Source organism: Euprymna scolopes, chromosome 7 (assembly GCF_053919585.1).
Source record: "Euprymna scolopes isolate OS-2025 chromosome 7, ASM5391958v1, whole genome shotgun sequence".
Taxonomy (NCBI): Eukaryota; Metazoa; Mollusca; class Cephalopoda; order Sepiida; family Sepiolidae; genus Euprymna; species Euprymna scolopes.
Window position 1 is genome coordinate 115,936,658 of NC_136488.1, and position 19,669 is coordinate 115,956,326.

Here is a 19,669-nt window from a genome sequence, read left to right on the forward strand (position 1 = left end):
TTGATTTGTCAAATAATTTTGGAGTTTCAGCCATTTTTAGATCACATGAATATACTTCTATGCAGATTTTGATCCCTTTATTTTTGCCTTGTAAAAACCACTCTTGTGTACTTTCATACTTACAGTTTTATAGGATGCTAAGTAACAAGCATTTATGGATGTTCCAAAATTGAAGAAAGAAAAATCTGAATTTTATTCAATTTTTTCACTTCTTTTAATGATCCAAAAATATTGAAATTGTTAATTCGAATAGCTAAATTATCTTGACTGGATTATAGAAATATACAGACAATACTATTAAATAACAGATATGTAAAATTTTACGATTTTATTTAATTGTGCTTCAAAAACTTGGATTTTTTCATTTTTTTTTCAAGTATTTGGTTGAATATGTTTTGAGCTTTAGTAAATTAAAAAAATAAAATAATTTTAAGGTTTCAGAAAATTCATATTATGAACTCTAAGAAATTAAAAAAAAAAACAAAGATAAAAGCTACTTTGAACTATAGATGCCAAAAAATCAAGAAAGAAGTGTGCGTTCTATACCAACCATTATCAATGGGCCAGAGGTCATCTCGTCAGCGTCAGACAAGGCCAAACTATTTGCAAAGAACTTTGCAGCTAATTCTACCCTATGCGACAAAGGCCATCAACTCCCCATATTTCCTCCTATAACACAGAACATACTAGGTAACATACAAATATCCGTGCATGAGGTCGGCAAGCTAATCAAGAACCTAGATTCCAGTAAAGCAACTGGCCCTGATGGCATCCCAATTATAGTGTTAAAAAAGCTTCAACCAGAACTTGCTCCCATACTTATGAAACTATTTAAGCGCTGCCTTAAGGAGAAGTGCTTTCCGACTCCCTGGAAGACCTCCTCAGTTTGCCCTATATTTAAGAATTCAGCTGATAAGTCATCTCCCTCTCAATACAGACCTATAAGTCTCCTGTGTGTTATGAGTAAGTTGCTGGAATCCATATTAAATAGAGAAATAGTCAACCACCTCAGCAGGAATAACCTTCTTAGTGACACACAATATGGTTTCCGCACTGCAAGATCTACCGCAGATGTGCTGATGGTTATATCTCACAGGATTAGTGAATCTCTTGACAAAGGCTTCCTTTCTAGGGCAATTGCTCTTGACATATCAAAGACCTTTGACAAGGTATGGCATAAGGGTCTACTTCACAAGATTTCCAGCTATGGTATAACGGGAAATGTTTTCTCAATCATTAAATCATTTCTCTCCGATAGGCTCATAAGAGTAGTAGTCGATGGACAAAAATCGGAGGCCTGCAATATAAATGCTGGAGTCCCCCAGGGGTCAATCCTGGGCCCAACTCTCTTCCTGATCTACATCAATGACCTCCCTAAACACATACTTAAATCATTCGTTGACATCTATGCTGATGACACAACCATCTATGGCAACACATCAAAGGCTGTAAATGACAAAGTTCTCTTTGATTCTCTCTCCTCTGATCTCGAGCGCGTGGTTCAGTGGGGGAAGATATGGCTGGTTACCTTTAATGCATCCAAAATCAAACTCCTATCCTTACATCATCAACGCTCTGATCCCTATCTGGCATCAATTGTGATGGATGGCTCTCGTCTGGGTGAGGCTCCGTGTTTTGACAAGCTTCTGGGTTTGACCTTTACTCCTGATCTGAAATGGAACACATACATCAAGTCTGTTGCCAAGTCGCTGGAAAGATGGTGGGATCCTTCTACCGCTCCAGAAGATATCTCACTACTGATGCAATTCTCTATCTATATAAAAGCCAAGTACGTCCAAAGATGGAATACTGTTGCCATATCTGGGTAGGAGCTGCTAAAAACAGCCTATCCTGCCTTGACAGAGTACAAAATAGACTTTGTGGGGGATGCCCTTTTCTCTACCCTGCAACCTCTCTCCCACAGAAGAGACGTTGCGAGCCTATCCTTGTTTTATCGTTATTTCCATGGCAGATGCTCGTCTGAACTCCAATCTCTGGTCCCCCTCGCCAATCTTTCACGAAAAACACCCGTCTAGCTGAATCCACTGTGAAAAATTTCCCCCACTCTATATCTGTGCCTAAATCAAAACGCGGATTCCATGAACAAAGCTTCTTTCTTAGAACTGCACGCCTGTGGAACTCTGTTCCGTCTGCCTGCTTCCCTCCAGACTACAACTTGGATGTCTTCAAGTCCAATGTTAACAAATTCCTAATGAACCGCCCCCTTAAGTAAACACTTCAGCAAATCTTCTCACTAACTTAATTTACTTGCAATAACCCTTATCCCTGAGTTGCTTCCGGGCCTTGATAAGTGGTGATCACTGTGTAAAAAAAAAACAAAAAAAAACTGAAACGTTCCAAAATTGTCAATTTGCCTTCAAATGCCTATAGAATTGTTTGAAATGGATTAAGTTGAAATTTTCAAGAATAGTCTAACTCATCGATCTAAACAGGTGAAAATCTAAAAACAAATAGAGAACCATTGTTGAATTTGTCTGGAATTACCCATCGAATAAACAACTTGTCTGGAATTACCCATCGAATAAACAACTTGTCTGGAATTACCCATCGAATAAACAACTTGTCTGGAATTACCCATCGAATAAACAACTTGTCTGGAATTACCCATCGAATAAACAACTTGTCTGGAATTACCCATCGAATAAACAACTTGTCTGGAATTACCCATCGAATAAACAACTTGTCTGGAATTACCCATCGAATAAACAACTTGTCTGGAATTACCCATCGAATAAACAACTTGTCTGGAATTACCCATCGAATAAACAACTTGTCTGGAATTACCCATCGAATAAACAACTTGTCTGGAATTACCCATCAAATAAACAACTTGTCTGGAATTACCCATCAAATAAACAACTCTACTGGATTTACCTATCGAATAAACAATTCACTTTCACAGTTTGTGCCGGTAATATGGCACCACACCATTTCCAACATATATTCAGCAATTGTTAAAATAATGTCCGAAATTAATAAAAAAGCAATAAAGGTAACTGTAAAATTTCAATTTTTTTTTATTGTGATTTGTTATGGATGATTCAACAATTGCATTTTTCAATGGACATTATCTTTGACTGAGATTATAGATGGACTCCATATATACAGTGAAATTTACCAAAACTACAATATTGCTTTTGCTGAGGCTGACTTTGTAAATCCTAATGTTACGAGCATGTGTTTACAGACTGTGAAAGGTTTGTGGAGTGATGTCAAATGAAAAGCAAATGAGAAACATTGTATTCAATAACACCATTTTGAAAACCATTTGATTTAGATTTTGTAGAGAAAGAATCTCTTTGCAACAATGCTTGTATGTATTTGGGAACAATTTTACAGTTATCTCCTTTTTTGTTGGTTTTTTTTTGGGGGGGGGATTTTCATTAAAATAATTTAGGACCTTATTCTCAACACTTGTTAAATGTTTTTATCACAAATGCCATTTATTGTGTTTACCTTTTACACACATTTCATGCATCAAGCAATCTCTTTTGATGGGAATAAATGATTATATGACGGCATTTATAATTCAAATCTTTTCCACTCATGTTTGATCAATGATTGTCATAAATGTTAATATGAATTCATTTGCATGTTGACATTTTCATATGAATTCATCTCTTGTTCAATGATTTTTCTCTTTCTTCATATTTCTCCATTTGGGAGTCATTTTTTATTTATTCAATTCTGTTGTGCTGGGGGCCGCCACCTGTGAAATCAGCTAGACAAAGTTCTTATTCTACAATCATTTACACTCTAATGCTGTTGGAAAAGATCTTGATCTACAATCCCTCTATTTCCATGCTAAGAGTAAATCCTTGGAATTTTGGCTAGAATTATTTTTATGTAATGAACAACTCAATTCTTAGCCACAAAAAATGTGTTTTTATCTTATTTGACATATTAACCTCAGTGCCCGGCATTGCCCGAGTGTTTGGAGGTGTGTGTTGAGCAAAAAAAAAAACGTGGTAGTAGGCAGACAGGCTCGAACCCATACTGCAAAGGAGGAAAAGAGCGTGAAAAAAAAAAATTGTGACGTCTTTGCCGTTGTGTCAATCGCCAAACCGAAAGTGGCAAAGGTTTGAATTAAGGCTAGTCAATTGAAAAGAGAGGATGACTTTCAGAAATTATCAGTAAAAAAAACGACCCCTCCTTGTAGAAAAGTGCCCAGTTGAGGGTGAAGGAATTAATGTTTTTGGCCCATTTTTTAATATTTGCTGTCCGAAGGGTCAAGCTTCAAAATGATATCGATTTTGTGAAAATACGTTGCTTCTGTCGAAAGTTTTAAGCAGACATGCATACATACCTACATACATTTAAACACACAAGTGAGATTTATATTATACATAATGAATGGCTTCTGTGTTAGCCTACGACAATACAATTTCAACATAAACATGATGTAAAAAGAAAGCATTGCTGTAATACAATTTGCATCAATGGAATGCTGTAAATATACAATGAAGCTTTAACATAACTTTCTTTACTATTTATCATCTTTATACATATTCTATGCATAAAACATGTGCATATAATATATACAAATGTACCTAAACAAACTGTACTTACCCGGCATTATTCAGGAGTCTTTACTTTAATTTTTCTTTTTTTTGTTTTTTCTTTACAAATCTTAATTTAAAAATTTTTGTTTTTACTCATTAAACCAGACATGTCAAATCAGTAAGATGGCTGATAGGGAAAGAGTGTAGACTAATTAAGTGGTGAATGCAAGGAGGAGAAAACTGGCTAGCTCTTATCAGCCTTGTGTGTGATCAAAAAGAAGAGTGAATATTAATGAAATTCAAAAAAGGACATTTTATTTTAGTCTATGCTATAGTATGATTTATTTTAATAAATATTTGATAAATAATAAATTTAAAAAATAATTTAGTGTGTTAAAGACAAAAAACAGGAACAGACATATGTAGTTAGTTAATAAGTTTAATGTTAAACTAAATAAATAATTAGCATTCTTTACTGTTTAGATATGTTACCACATGTGTAAGTGTTATGAATAATAATACTTTATTATCTTAATTGATAGCCTTTGTTTATGCATAGGCTATGCAGAGATCCTTTGGACTTTTGAACAAAGTATCATATCTATTCTGGTACAATACTTAATCTTTCCTTTCTTTGGTGAATGAAGGAGAAATCCTTTTAGGCTGAGGTGATTTTAATTTTTGCCTCAATCCAGAGTGCCCTTTTTGGAGAGCTGGACTTTCTCCACATTAAAAATTAACCTTGTGTCTAACTCTGTCCTTGTTGGAAGGCAAGTAAATAAGGCATTTTGCAGGAACACTGTGCATCAAAGTTATAGAAAAGTATGCTTCAATATTTTTCTCATATAATTAATGACTCCATGTTTTCTTAGATGAAAAATGGTTTTAAAAAGTAGTTTAGTTCAATTTTCAAACGTAGGATATTTTCACCTGGACAAAGTCATTCATTACATGAGAGAAATGTCTATTTACTTTCCTCTCTATGAATACAAGTAGACATAAGATTGGTTTTTAATGTGAAGAAAATCCAACTTCCCAAAAAAGCATTCTGGATTGAGGTAAAAATTAAAATTACCTTAGTTTAACAAGATTTCTCTTTCACTGGCCAAGGAACAGAAAGATTAAGTATAGTACCAAAACAGATACTACACTTTGCTCCTAGTTAAGAGGATCTCTGCATAGCCTATACATAAACAAAGGCTATCAATTAAGACAATAATATGTTTAACATTATGTACTGTTCATAACATTTATGCATATAACAATGTACAAATATAAACAGTAAAGAATATTAACTAAAACTTTCATTTTTACTAAAAGCTTTTATTTGTCTATTTATTCAAATGCTGATTGCTAAAATGTCAGCTTGGCAAATCTGGCTAAAGATAAAAATGTTAAAAGTATGTTGAAATATTAGTTTCCTCTGCTTGTATGTTGTTTTCTTTTCTGTCTATTTCTGTCTCTAGAGCACATAGGATATCAAATATCTTAACGTTGTCAAAATTTAATTTTGTGATCAGATTTAATTGTGCATGAATATTTTAGGGTTATCTGCATTATTTGTTGTCTTTTCAATGCATAATGCTTTTAGTGGTAAGAGTTTTCTTTGTTTTGCATTTTTATGCAATGGATATGGAGTTCAAATTCTATTTGATACTGACCAATAATTATCCAGCATTGTTCATATGGAGATATATTGTTGAACGGAAGTCATTTCAAATATAGTCATGTTTTTTGAATGATAAATGCGGTTAAGTAGTATCTTCACCTCAAAGATTGTTTTACTTAGAAAATCGCTCATATATATAATATTTTTGCAATAATCAAGATAACAAAATATAAAATAGTAACATCATATGGTGTATTTCTTTGTGTTACAATTGTTTCATAACTATTTGGACAAATAGAGATGAGTATTGGTTGACGAGAGCTTGATATGGGTATCTAAAACGGTCCTAATCATCGGGTGTTAAACCGACAGTATCAATGACTTGTCGCATCTAAAAACTTTCTGTAAACCAAAAAATATATATAAATATGCTCTTACTTTCGGATTGAGCACTCTGCTGGATTTCTTTTTCAAAAAAAAACTAACTATTAATTATATATATATATATATATATATATATATATATATATATATATATATATATATATATATATACTATTAGAAAAAGTATGAACCTACAAATTCTCTCTAGCTCCGGATCAAATACAACTTATGCAATTAATATTACTAATAAATCATTTACAATAAGTATTGTGTTTTGCCATGAAAATAACCTTAAAGGGGTTGATGTGCTACAAAACAGATAAACAAAACATAATGTGTTCAAGTAGAATGTTTTAAAAAATAGGAAGTGGACAACAATATAAATTTCTTTGTTCTTTCTTACAATAGTGATGCAATTAAAACTTACTGGGTTTTTTTTCTTTGGTTTGGAAGCACAAATGGACCATAGTAATTTACTTTTGCCTTTTAAATTTCAATCCAAGTCCAGAAATTAGTTTCTAATTGAAACTGTTGAGTAGCATTGAATGGTATTGAAATGTCTGTATTTGTTTTGTTTTTCAGTTGATACATTAGTATTAAATTTGTTCTAAGAATTCAAACAATAACAAATTTGTGTACGATCATTTCAGAGATGGTATCAACTTTATTAATAAGCCATCTCATCTGCAGCATAAGGTGAGGAGGAGAGTGACACCAAATAACTATTTAGGAGCATCGAATTGATAATTCCTGGACGGTATTGTAATTGAACTATAAACATATTTAGCCAAAAAACAAAACAAAACAAACACGATAATTTAATGTAATCTTTTGTACACTAAAACTATTTTCACATTGTTAATGTTATATACATAAAAAAAAATCTTTGCGTAATGTTTTATACAAAAGAATTTTTATTTAATTTTAAATGAATAGATAGACATTAGTCAGTAATTTGATAATATTGTCAACAAAAAAGTAAAGGTGATGTTCACATTTATATCCATTAAAAAGTAAATGAAATATGTTATTCCAAGACAAACACTAGAATAAATAAATGTTATCTAAATTTTGTTGAAAAACAATAGGTTATATATTCCAGTTTCTATGTTAGAATTAAACCTGTTTTGTGTTTATCAAAATAAACTAAACCTAAAATAAATTGAAATTAAGGAAAAAAGATTAATATCTTTAATATTTCATTATTAGAAATTGTAAAAATTACAAATATCTAAACATATTTTATGTTTTAAGCTTATATATATATATATATATATATATATATATAGTCTTGGAAATTTTTAACCTTTAAAACTATACAAAAAAAATTCATTTTTATCATTCGTTAAAAAACTATTTAGTCAGTAAGTCATTTAATAATCTGCAATCACTGTATCAACTTGCTTTCTCGAATTTACTATAGTACTAATATATATATATATATATAATTCAATGTTATTTTATTCAAAGTTTTATTTGATTAGCAAAAAAATTATTCAAAGTTTTATTTGATTAGCAAAAATAGGATTATTATTATTATTATTAAATTATTTTTTAATCAAACTTTTTGTAATGCTCTATAGTTACCCTGCTATAAAAAAATATTGCATCAATTTTTAAATAAGCATCTTTTAAATTAGACTTATTCCATAATATTACAAGTGTCATGTTTAAAAACGCTCACAAAGAAAGTGCACTTTTGTAATGCTTTTTTTTATTGTGATATAATTTTATTTGTATTTAGTTTAAATTGAATAATAATAATAATAATAATAATAATAATAATAATAATAATAATAATAATAATAATGAATTTTTAATCAAACGAATCCAATGAATAAAATAAAATGTATTACTGAAAAATAAAAAAGATAATGCTGTGCTCAGTATGGAAAAATTCTGTTATTAATTGTACCCAGTGTAATGAGTGACAATGAGAGAACTTTTGGGCGTAAGTTTTAAAGTTTCTCCTCTTTCTTTTATTTATAACTATTTAAAAATAAAATATGTTCAAAACTAAATATTAAAATCGATAAAATTGATTGGAAATAAAGTTTTGGTTTTATAAAACATGAACTAATATTTAGCCTAAATCACAAATAAAACAGATGTTTTTATTTATAGCTATTTCCATCAGCAAAATAGGAAAAACCTTTACTTGATTTTATATATTAAATATTAAAATACCCATACTAGGATGGGTAAAATTAATTCTCTGAACAGAACAGTTTTGTATCACTTTTATCTAATAATACTAAACCTTACATCTAGAATTCTTATCCCAATTTTAACCAAAATCCATTACATTATTTTGATTCTAAAAAATATCTAAAATTTAAGCCTTAAGCTTAAGGAAGCTTAAAAAGAAAGTTTTTGGAATTGACACCCCAACCTACTCCTGTTAAGAACGCTTTTTGGAATAGCCACTCCATGAGGTGGGAGGGGGGTACAGGTTGTCAAAATATCTGCCCCAAATATAATCTTGATAACTGTTGTCATGATCTCCACATGCAAATATTCTGAACCAACCTTGTAACTTTTGGATGTGCAAAATCGGTTGGAAAAAATGTTTGTGAAGCATTTAGAATATAGAGAAATTGTTCATGTGAAAATGTAGAAGAAACTTCCGTTTATATCAAGCGAGATATCCATGTTGACCTTTAAGATCCCCTTTTAGTTATAGGGTGTGCATTGACTCAGAAAAAAAAAACAATAAAAAAAGAACGACGGTTACTACTGAAAACTTCTATTGGCTGACGTACACGAGTGAGGCCCCCATTTCGAAATATGCACTGACTACAATGTTGTACGCAACACATTGCAGGGAGCATTCCGTTTTTGCTCTGAAAAAAAGAAGAAACTTTGCGCTTTGTTATTATATGTTTCTTTTTTTTTTTTTTTTGCCATAGATTATAGTTATAGGTAATTATTAACAGGAAAATTGGTGCAAGATCAGATTAGCACTTGTAGTGATAAACAAAAATAACCAAAAATCAATGAAAATCTTTATCATGTACCTGTCACAGAATGAAGATGGTTGTCAAACTGAGTTTTCATTTCAATGTCGTCAGTGTATATTCTCATATTGAAAAAACAGTGAAATTTTATTTGATGCAGTTTTTAAATAGTATTTCCAAATTTATTAAAGTTTTATATCTGTTTTTATTAAATTGTTAGGTGAAAGTACAGAACAGATACACAACACCCTCCCCTTGCGCTGTTGGGTGTCTAATTCTCTACCTCTGTCTGTCTGTCTCTCTCTCTCTCTATTTCTCTCTTTCTCTCTATCTATGTACTTGTCTATCTCTCTTTCTGTATGTGTGGCATTTGAGCGTCTATTTTGAATTGGGATTCTAGTGTTCATTTTTGTATTCTTGTGTGTAAATCGGAATAATAGAATTTCGAGGTCGTAGCCGATGAGAATTGTTGAAAATTTACTGGGGAGAATTCATTATATTTTGAATAGTGACATGTAATGGTAATTGTATGTTTATAAGTGTTCAATCAAGTTAATTAGGGTGTCAGGTCCAAATAGTTATATTGACTATATGGTTACATGTCTTTACTGGGAGAGTGGGAGGACATATCAGGAAGAGGGGAAAATGCGAACTACTTCCTCTGTAAATCTGGGCAATAGTGATGATGACTCTCCTTGGATGTATAGGATTTAACTTTAACAAATAAATGTGTATAAAACGACATAGTAAAGTTACATAAGACGGAGGTTGAAGGTTTAGACATAATAAATTTTTATGCAACATCTGTTATTGAAAATCTACGGTATTTTGGTCCAGAGGAGAAAAACTGTGCCTCCTTTGTTATATGCAAGAACAAGAAAGAAAGAAGAAGACAGGAAGATGAATAAGTGAAAATTGGAAGGTCATACACTCAAATAATCTTTTTCAATTATTGAGTAATTATAAATGGTTACTTTGTGCTTTTCACCTTTATTATTAACTAGCGGAGGGTACCCGGCGTTGCATTTAAAATTATCGTAGACACTTGAAAATTCAGTATGTTAATGCTATACATCTTATGAAATGACTGACCAATTTTAGTGATTTCAGGTTTAAATGAACAGCTACAGGAGGAATTAATATGCCCTACTAAAGCCTAATTGTCATATCTGATGAATTTCAAAAATACAATGTGGACATGAGGACACTTTAGAAGAATGATATGCCATCAAATTCTGTTTTAAACTTGAAAAAAAAAATACTGCAGAAACGTATGGAATGATTCAGACTACTTTTGGACCATCTTGTTTTAATTGAGCATCAGTTTTTGAGTTGCATAAGAGATTCAAGGAAGGCAGAGAATTTATGAGGGTTGATGAGAGGTGTGGGAGGTGTAAGGAAATCAGAACACCAGAGTTGATTGGCCAAATAAAGAATTTCATGGATAAGAACCGTTGTGTGTCTGTAGAGTCAATAAGTGTACAGTTTGATGTTAGTGTGGGAACAGTATACACAATTATTTGTGAGGAACTGAAGATGTGGAAGATTTGCGCAGTTTATCCCAAGGGTGCTCAAAGAAGGTCAGAAAGAAAGATGTCATGACAATTGGAGGATGGTCCGGCTGATGAATTCGGATCCCGTAGTTCTTGATGCTCTGGTGACCTGCGATGAAAGCTGGATCTACTGCTACAACCAAGAAACAGAGTTTCCAGTGGAAGCATGCAGACTCTCCCAGTTCCAAGAAGGCCAAAGTAAATACACCCAGAAACTTATGATGATCCCTGTTTTTAACAGCACGGGCATGATATACATGCACTGGGTTCCCACTGGAAAGACAGTTAACAAAGAATACTATGTTGAGGTTTTAAGAGAGTTGAGGAAGAGATTCTGTCGGAAGAGGCCAGCTCTCTTCAAATCAGGCGAGTGGCATTTCCACCAGGACAATGCACCAGTCCACAAATTCATCCTTTTCACAGACTATTTGACCAAGACGGGTATCAAGACATTTCTTCATCCTTCTTATAGTCCAAACCTTGCTTCCTGTGACTTTATTCCCTAAGTTTGAGAAAAACCTTAGAGATTGTTGCTATGAGACAATTAAGGAGATGAAAGAGGCTGTGACATTGACACGTTCACACAAGAGGACTTCATGGGACCTTCCAAAAATTGTTTGAACATTACAAATGCATTGCTGCTGAAGGAGATTACTTTTAAAAGGACTAGAGTTCCATGTGTGTACTATCAATAAAAACTTATTAAAGGCGCCTCATAATCCAAGTTTTTGTTAGGTGTATGAAAATGTAAAAAAAAAAAAAATTCAGATAAAATAATGAAACAAGTTATAGTTTTGAATTAAAAAATATTTTTAAAATATTTTATTGTATGATTAAATCTAAGGTGTTTTGATATAGATATAATTCAGATAAATCAAAAAACTTTAGCACTCATTGTTTTTTATTTTGTTTTGTTTTGTTTTTTGCTTATAAAAATCTTCCATTGTAGATTGAAGGGAAACTTCCAATAGCTGCACGAGAAGAAGATACTGTGAAATTGAATGTTTCTATTCATGGCATCAAAGTTTTGGATATGTCAGGTCAGGTAAGGTTTAAAAAATGTTGATACTAGTTATAGAAAAAATAATAAATATTTAGAGGCTTCAAAATTTTATAACAGAATTGCATCAAATTTGCCACAAAACATTCTTGACATTATATCACAAATCACAGTGCATTCAATAAGAAAAACACTGATAAACCATATCATTATCAAACAACTATTAGGAATGTCAGCAGTTGATCACCAGCAGTTGAAGAGGAAACCTTAAGATGGGTTGGAACATGCAGATAATTATATGATCTATAATTTATGTTTGTGCATATAATGAGTAATCTTAAAGTTTAAAGATATAAAAAAAATTACTTAATCGTAGAAGTGAAATAGCCATAAATTGTATATGAAAAAAGCTCTACTTTGGAATAATTGGTAAAAAAAAGATTCAGTATTTTTAGAAAAAGTAGATTGAAAAAACTAAAGAAATAAAATCAAAAGCTTCTATAATGTTGATTATGTAAATCTTAAATTTCACATATTGATAAAATGAAAAATGGTGATAGTAAATGAAAGAATAATGTGATTTTGATTAATGGCATGGTCATGTTTTATGTTATTCATTTAGAAAGAAGAGCGCTGAAACCTTATTAAACAAAAGAGTGCAAATTCATTTGTTGATGCTAAGATCTCTTCATGTACTGAGCACTGTTGAAGTAAATACTTAAAACAAAAAAATTATATATAATATATTATTTTATATTATACTAAGTAATAAATGAACCTGAAAATATATTATCTTTAATAAAGCAAATCTATCAAGATAGTAAAAGCTCTACACAGTTAAGAAGAACAATTGATATATTAAAATTAAAAGATGAGGAATAAAAGTTACATAGAACTTTATTGTGTCATCAAATCAATAAGGATGAAAATCAGAGAAAAAAGAAGAAAACCTCTTTAGGCCATCAGAACAGGAGAAAAGCCAGCATTATACAGATATAAGGATATACAAACAAAAACTGTCTTAGAACATTTAGATTAGAAATGAAAAATATCAGTAGGGGATAAAATAATGGGTACTATTAAAAAGGAAAATAAACGGGAAGGAGTATATAAAAGATACGTAAATATATATAAGAAAGAGTAAAATAGAACCAAACGTAAAGTCCAAGGCAAGGTTCCTAAGTAAAAAGAAATTCTCATATTTTGGTAATAGATTCAAAATGTTTGTATGTGTAGGCATGTCAGAAAATTTGTAAAAGGTGCAGCATATTTTTGAAGAAAAATACACCAGAAAAGAAACTGAAAATATTAGAGTCAGCAGAAAGAAATTTTAAACTCCAAAATATTCCTTCAAATCCTTTTAGGGAAGCTGGGTAAATGAAATTCATAATTAACTCAACACAGAGTTAAAAAATGGAATTTATATTGAAAAATGAAGATGCCAAAAGTAGGTGACTGATATTCCAAAAAACTTGTCATCCAGAAACCAGGAATGCAGCCAAAATACATTATTTATAAGTAAACAATTTAAATACAGAAATTCATAATAAAAAATAGATAATGAAGAATAGGAAAAGAAAAGGGGAAAAATAACTATTTTTATAATATATATATATATATATATATATATATATATATATGATGGACTCTCCTGTCGATTTCAATGTATGAGGTTCTACCACAACAACTAAGTTGCCTGGAAATCCACAAATGATCATTTGTTTATAGTGGTTAAGGCTTTGTGTAGAACCAACCACACTTTTTGGTATTACTGCTAACCTTTGTCGGTGAAGATGACTGCCACAGGACAGAGTGTACAGTATACTGCAGGTTTTTACATCAGAGTTTCTCTCTTCTAGATGCATGTCTTAATGAAGACTGAGGGTGCATCTCTCCCAATGAATTAATGCACCCCCAGATACCAACCTGGAAATTTCTATGACTTGCTGCAGTACATACAGCACCCAACCTTCCCAAATAGTCACCCATCTAGTACTGGCCAGGCTCAATGTTGCTTAACTTCGGTGATCTGGTGAGAATCGCTGTGTCAATATGATTGTGCCATATATATATATATATATATATATATATATATATATATATATATATATATATATATATATATATATATATATTAAATGAAAGATGAGGAATAAAAGTTGTACATAACTTGATATCATTAGAACATTAAGGAAAAGTTAAGGGGAAAACTAAGAAAAGAACCTCTTTAGATCATGCCATTTCAAAGCTAAACACTTCCCATCAGAAGAGGAGAAGTGCCAGAATTAGACAAAATGCAGATATAGAAAAACTGGCTTAATAGCATTTAGATATAAATGAGAATGAAGGAATAAGATAATATGGTAAAAAAGTAATTAAAAGTAAAACATATAAGGGTAAATTGGAATATATGTCAGTAATAGTAATATATATATATATATATATATATATAGAGAGAGAGAGAGAGAGATAGGCTACTATGAAATAATGGGAATCATTAAAGAAGAGTCAATAATACATTTTATTTTTTATCTTATCTTGAACACTTTTTTTAAACATTTTTCTAATCCCATTTTCTTCACTTTCAGAATGTTTTATTTTTATCTATTTATATATGTATTTCTATATCCCTTATTTACTGTTTCTATCTCCTCTCCTTCTTTCTTCACTTTCTCATCTATATTGTCTATCTTTTTTTTTTTTCTTCTATTATTATTAGTTCTTCTTTAATGATCACCAAGTATGTTACTGCCATGTAATGGTTGCTACGAACATTGCTTATGGGAAAGCAAATAAGATGAATTATGAGAAAAGTGGTCATTTAGATTTGCAATTATTATCATTTGTTTGTTGTACCTCTTTTGGCATCTCCCTTTGTAAATATTTTCTCAAATCCGTTCTTAAACAAATAAATTGTACGTTAATACTTAGATCAAATTCTGTTTAAAATTTTATTCGATAGTTCACAAAAATTTCCTCCTAATTTCTTTTCCTTTTGAAAATATTCTACACTATTGCTGTTTTTCATTTGATCTGGAAACTTGTTCCAAAATTGTATTACCTTATAAAAACACAAATCAATTTGTTGATACATCTTGTTTTTGAAACCTGCCTTAACAACAAAAATATTTTTTTAGATGTCATTCATAGTTAGAAATGCCATTAATTATTTTCTAATATCCTTATGATTGTATAAAACTTCTCATAATATTCTTTGTTTGCAATTTCAGGAAGTTTTACAACGGCATCCTTTACAGACAATTGCTCAAATTATCCAATATCATGATGATTTCAAGCATCATAATGTTGCTGTCAAAGTTGGTCAGTTTGATAAAACAGTTTTTCATTGTTTTGTGTTCCAATGTGTATCAGAGGTAAGCATACAACAAAAACAACAAAATAAGTTCTAAAAGAAATCTTTCAAAAATAGTTGATTTTAAAACAAGAACAAACTCATATTAAAATATTTTATATTCCATCTGAGCATTTAGCAAAGAAAATTTTATTTCAAACGTAAGCATTGATGGATTACAAAAGCTGTTCAGAAAGATGCGAAGATGCAACAATAGATATTGTCATCATATTTAATTTCCCATCTTTTTTATATGTTAGCATATATTTAGAAATTGACTGCTAAATTAAGTAATCTCTGACCATATCTTTATTTACCCCTTTTTATCTCAAATTCATCCTCATCACTTTCTCCATGTTTTCTTAGATTTCCCTTCCCTGCTTCCTCAACTGTTCTTTAACATTCACATTGTTTCTCATATCGTTTCTCTTTCTACAACACATGTCCTCAATCTTTACTGACCAAGTTTTCACTTACATCATAACAGTTGTACACATGCCTGATAAACTATTTTATTGGTTGACAACAGTAATGCGGTATTGCTTAGGAATGGTAGATATTTCCTGGACTTATTCCATCCACTTTTAATGCTGTCATTTATGTGTATAAAAAATGAAAATAAAATACAGCATTAATTTTTTTTAATTTTTAATATGACCATATAAAAATAAAAAGTTTTTTTCCATATTAACCTATTAGGTCTCACTGTCCTATAAATAGGATGCCAAATAATTTATTTTAGAAATCTATAAGATAATATATAATAGTACTACTTACTGTATAATTACTCTGAAGAAAGGATAAAATTCATCAATATTTGTCAAGTTCTCTCCAAGAGTTTTTGAAACACTCTTGAAAATTCTTGTGAAATAAGTTGCTAAAATTCTATTTGTTCAATGATATATGAACTTATATGTATGATCTAAAACTACATGCATGTTTTGTGAATATCATATAAAACATGATTGGCTTGTGACAAAACATGCTTCATATATTAGAGGTAAGAAGTGATACTGGCCATTGCTCACATGAGTTCTTGGTGTAGTAAATGCTAATTCATGATGGAAACAATGAAATAAAATATATATATATATATATATATATATATATATATATACACTTCATACTTGAAAGGAGCTGTGGCAAGAAACCCCATAATGAAAACAAGTTTGGCAATATCATGTAAGCTGATAAATGATGTCAGATTCGACCTGAAAGGTCAAGTAATTACTAAGTGGAATAGACAAAAGCAATGTCAAAATGAGTCTTGCAATAGTAAGCCACTAACTTATTGCCAAAAGTTCAACATAACTTTTTGTGTCCTTACAATAATGTGTAAATGTGCTTTGCTCCTTACCATAATGTGTAAATTTTATCTTGAATTTTAAAACATATCACATGTATCCGGTCCTATTTATAGAACAGTCAATATTTCACTTTCTAAAAAAAATAAATAACTTTTCCATTCAATTTATGTATTCTAACCCATTTTAGTCATTGCATAAAATTTCAACTCAATAGTAAAACAATTAGATACCATGGGACTTAATGAGCTAATAAAATAAATCAAAGAATTACTATTGGGAAATAAAAATCCAACAACTTACAAACATAAAAAGTAGAGCTGAAATACAAGCTATCATTAATGGCAGAAAAGATTGGATTAACCATCAAAGACTAAGATATTCTGTTTGAAAGGACATCAATCCATCTAAATAGTAAAGCCCTTGTGGATGCTAAGGCCAAGTTTACTGTTACACTTTAAGGCAAGGATGTAATCAAAGTGTGTATCAACTTTGACTGTTTCACATTGTATCACTTGCAACCTCAACTCTGTTCTCACTTAGAAATCAAACTCTTAACAAGTGCCAAATATATCAAAATATGTCCGGTAAATGAAGAAGACTAGAAGCATTGAACCATTCCTGAGAATACATTGTTCTCAAATGTTACTGTAAGCGTTCACTGCAAAAAATGCATATCCAGACATCTGCATTTATTTAGTCATGCCGATAAGTATTCATACCAATCTATGGAGCTAGATCCGTACCAACACTGAACCAAAACTTATCTGATTACAATGAAAGGTAATCAGTGTCCGTTAGATTTCTATGGTTTTCAATAGTGGAATCATGAATGGTTGAAGATTGCCGGGTCAGTCAAAAACCCTACAAAATGGGTGATATTCATTCAAGATGCCATCCAGATCAGCAAAGAAGCCAACTCAACTCCTTTTAAATGATAGCCAATGTAAGTGATATAAAAAAAAAATGAAAGGAAAGGGTAAATTGGTTGGTGTTTTGCTTATCAAAACAAACTAAATAAAATAAATGACTAAAATAATTTAGTTGTCTATTTTTGAAATTATAATAACTTTTATCACAAGTTCTTTTATTTGCTTCCTTTTTTTCTTGTTTTTTTCCCATCTTTTTTCTAAAAAAATGTTCTTTTTTTTTTAGAAATATAGTGGATTTGCTTTTAGTGTTCAACTCTCTTACAAATAAGCTTTCTTCACAAGGTGGTTACCTTCATACAAATGTTCAACACATACCAGAATGTAAAACAGACTAAAAAAAAGCAAAATATAATTATATTTGTTATTATGATGATGATGATGTTGTTTATCATTATTATCAAAAGATTAAATGATTTACTTTTTGAAAGCAAACTTTAATTTCTTTTGTTTCAATTAAGATTTTCAATTTATTTTCTTTAGAGAAAAATACTGCCTTAATATATATAGAAGTGACATGTAAGGGAAGGCATCACTACTTTCCCTGGATTACTTACCTTTGATCCACATCAAGTACCATTTTTTTTGTCTTTGGCATGACTCAACTGAGGATCGAACCTAAATCTCCTGGTTTATTAACAAACATTCTCACCATTATGCCAAATGGAATGAAACCATACTTGGAACCTTTAGCAAGTACAAGAGATCAAACTTCCAAATACTTAAGAGTAATTAAAAAGACATAGCTTTAGTAAAAAGTTTATAAAAAGAATTACATAACTGAAACGAGGTAAATTATACAAAAATTATGTTTTTTTATACTTAATTTCTTTACTTTCTTCTTTTCCCAGGATCAAGCCAAAAATATTTGCCAGTGTCTGCAGAAATTGTTTGATGCCATCACCATGAATAAATGAATATCACAAAAAAAAAAAATCCTATTCTTCTGCTTCTCTCAAAAAAAGAGAATAACTTTCTGATTTTTTTAAGATTTCATATGATCGTTTCAAGGAAAGTCAGCACAAATTTTTTCCTTTGCTTCAAAAACAAAAAAGACGTTCATTCAATCTGAGCATTTAACAATGAAAAATTCTTTAAGCCTAACAGATCGACGGATGGATGCAGCTTCTTATGGAGATTCATGGGATCACGTCCAATAAACTTTCCCCCATTTTTTGCTGATTTCATCCCATCTGCATGTTTTACAATGAAGATTTTATTTCAAACTAAAGCATGACAGACCGATTGACTGACGAATATAGAACTGCCTGACTAAAAACTCCTTGTTACTTATCTGATTTCAAAGGAGACGATCTTTTACGTGTATCAGATTCTATTACATCCTTTAAATTGTTAAATGGACAAGTTTTGTGGTCTGAAATTAAAAAATAATTAAAATAAATCACAGAAAAATATTTTTATCATACAAATATGTGGTTTATTCCAAAGATTAATTTTTGACATTTATAATTCAAATACAATTTCAGGCATGTAGCTTGTATGTATATGATGTAACGTAGAGGTCCAATTTTCACAAACTCTATACATCAAATTAAGCTGAATTTCAGTAATAACAAGTTAAATGTTGTCTTCCAGGTGGTCTATTGTGTTTGGTTTATCAGTGTAGACATGGGATTTTACATATCCCTAAAGAAAATAATCTAATAGGATTAAATTGCACAAATAAGGTGGCCAGTTGAAAGATCCATTTTGTGAAATTATTCATTCATCAAATGTTTCCCTCAATAAATTGATTGTATCTCACACTGTGTGGCATGTAGCTCTGTCCTGCTAAATCCACATGTCTGCAACATTAATGCCTTTCCATTCAGACATGAAGAAGTTGGTATTTTTTTTGTATCGCTAACTGTTGTCTGTTACGTTCTGATCATCATCGCCTTTGACGGCATATTGACCATTGATTTCACCAGCCCATAAATCATACCAAACAATGACTTTTTTCTGGATGTAATAATGTTTTGACCATAGCTTGTGGATTATCATCGTCCCAAATTTGGCAATTGTGTTTATTGACATAGCCATTTAGTTAAACGTGTG

At 30.8% G+C, this 19,669-nt stretch overlaps 1 protein-coding gene across 1 annotated transcript in view; it reads left to right on the forward strand.

Moving 5' to 3' along the window:
• Positions 1–19,026, forward strand: part of LOC145279901 (integrin beta-1-binding protein 1-like) — a 34,945-nt gene extending 15,919 nt beyond the window's left edge. Inside the window, exons 3-5 of the mRNA XM_080131433.1 lie at positions 11,976–12,071; positions 15,257–15,400; positions 18,463–19,026. Of these exons, the coding sequence (XP_079987559.1) occupies positions 11,976–12,071; positions 15,257–15,400; positions 18,463–18,528 (306 nt within the window). The 3' untranslated portion in view covers positions 18,529–19,026. The remainder of the gene's footprint in view (positions 1–11,975; positions 12,072–15,256; positions 15,401–18,462) is intronic.
• The last annotated feature ends 643 nt before the right edge of the window (positions 19,027–19,669 follow it).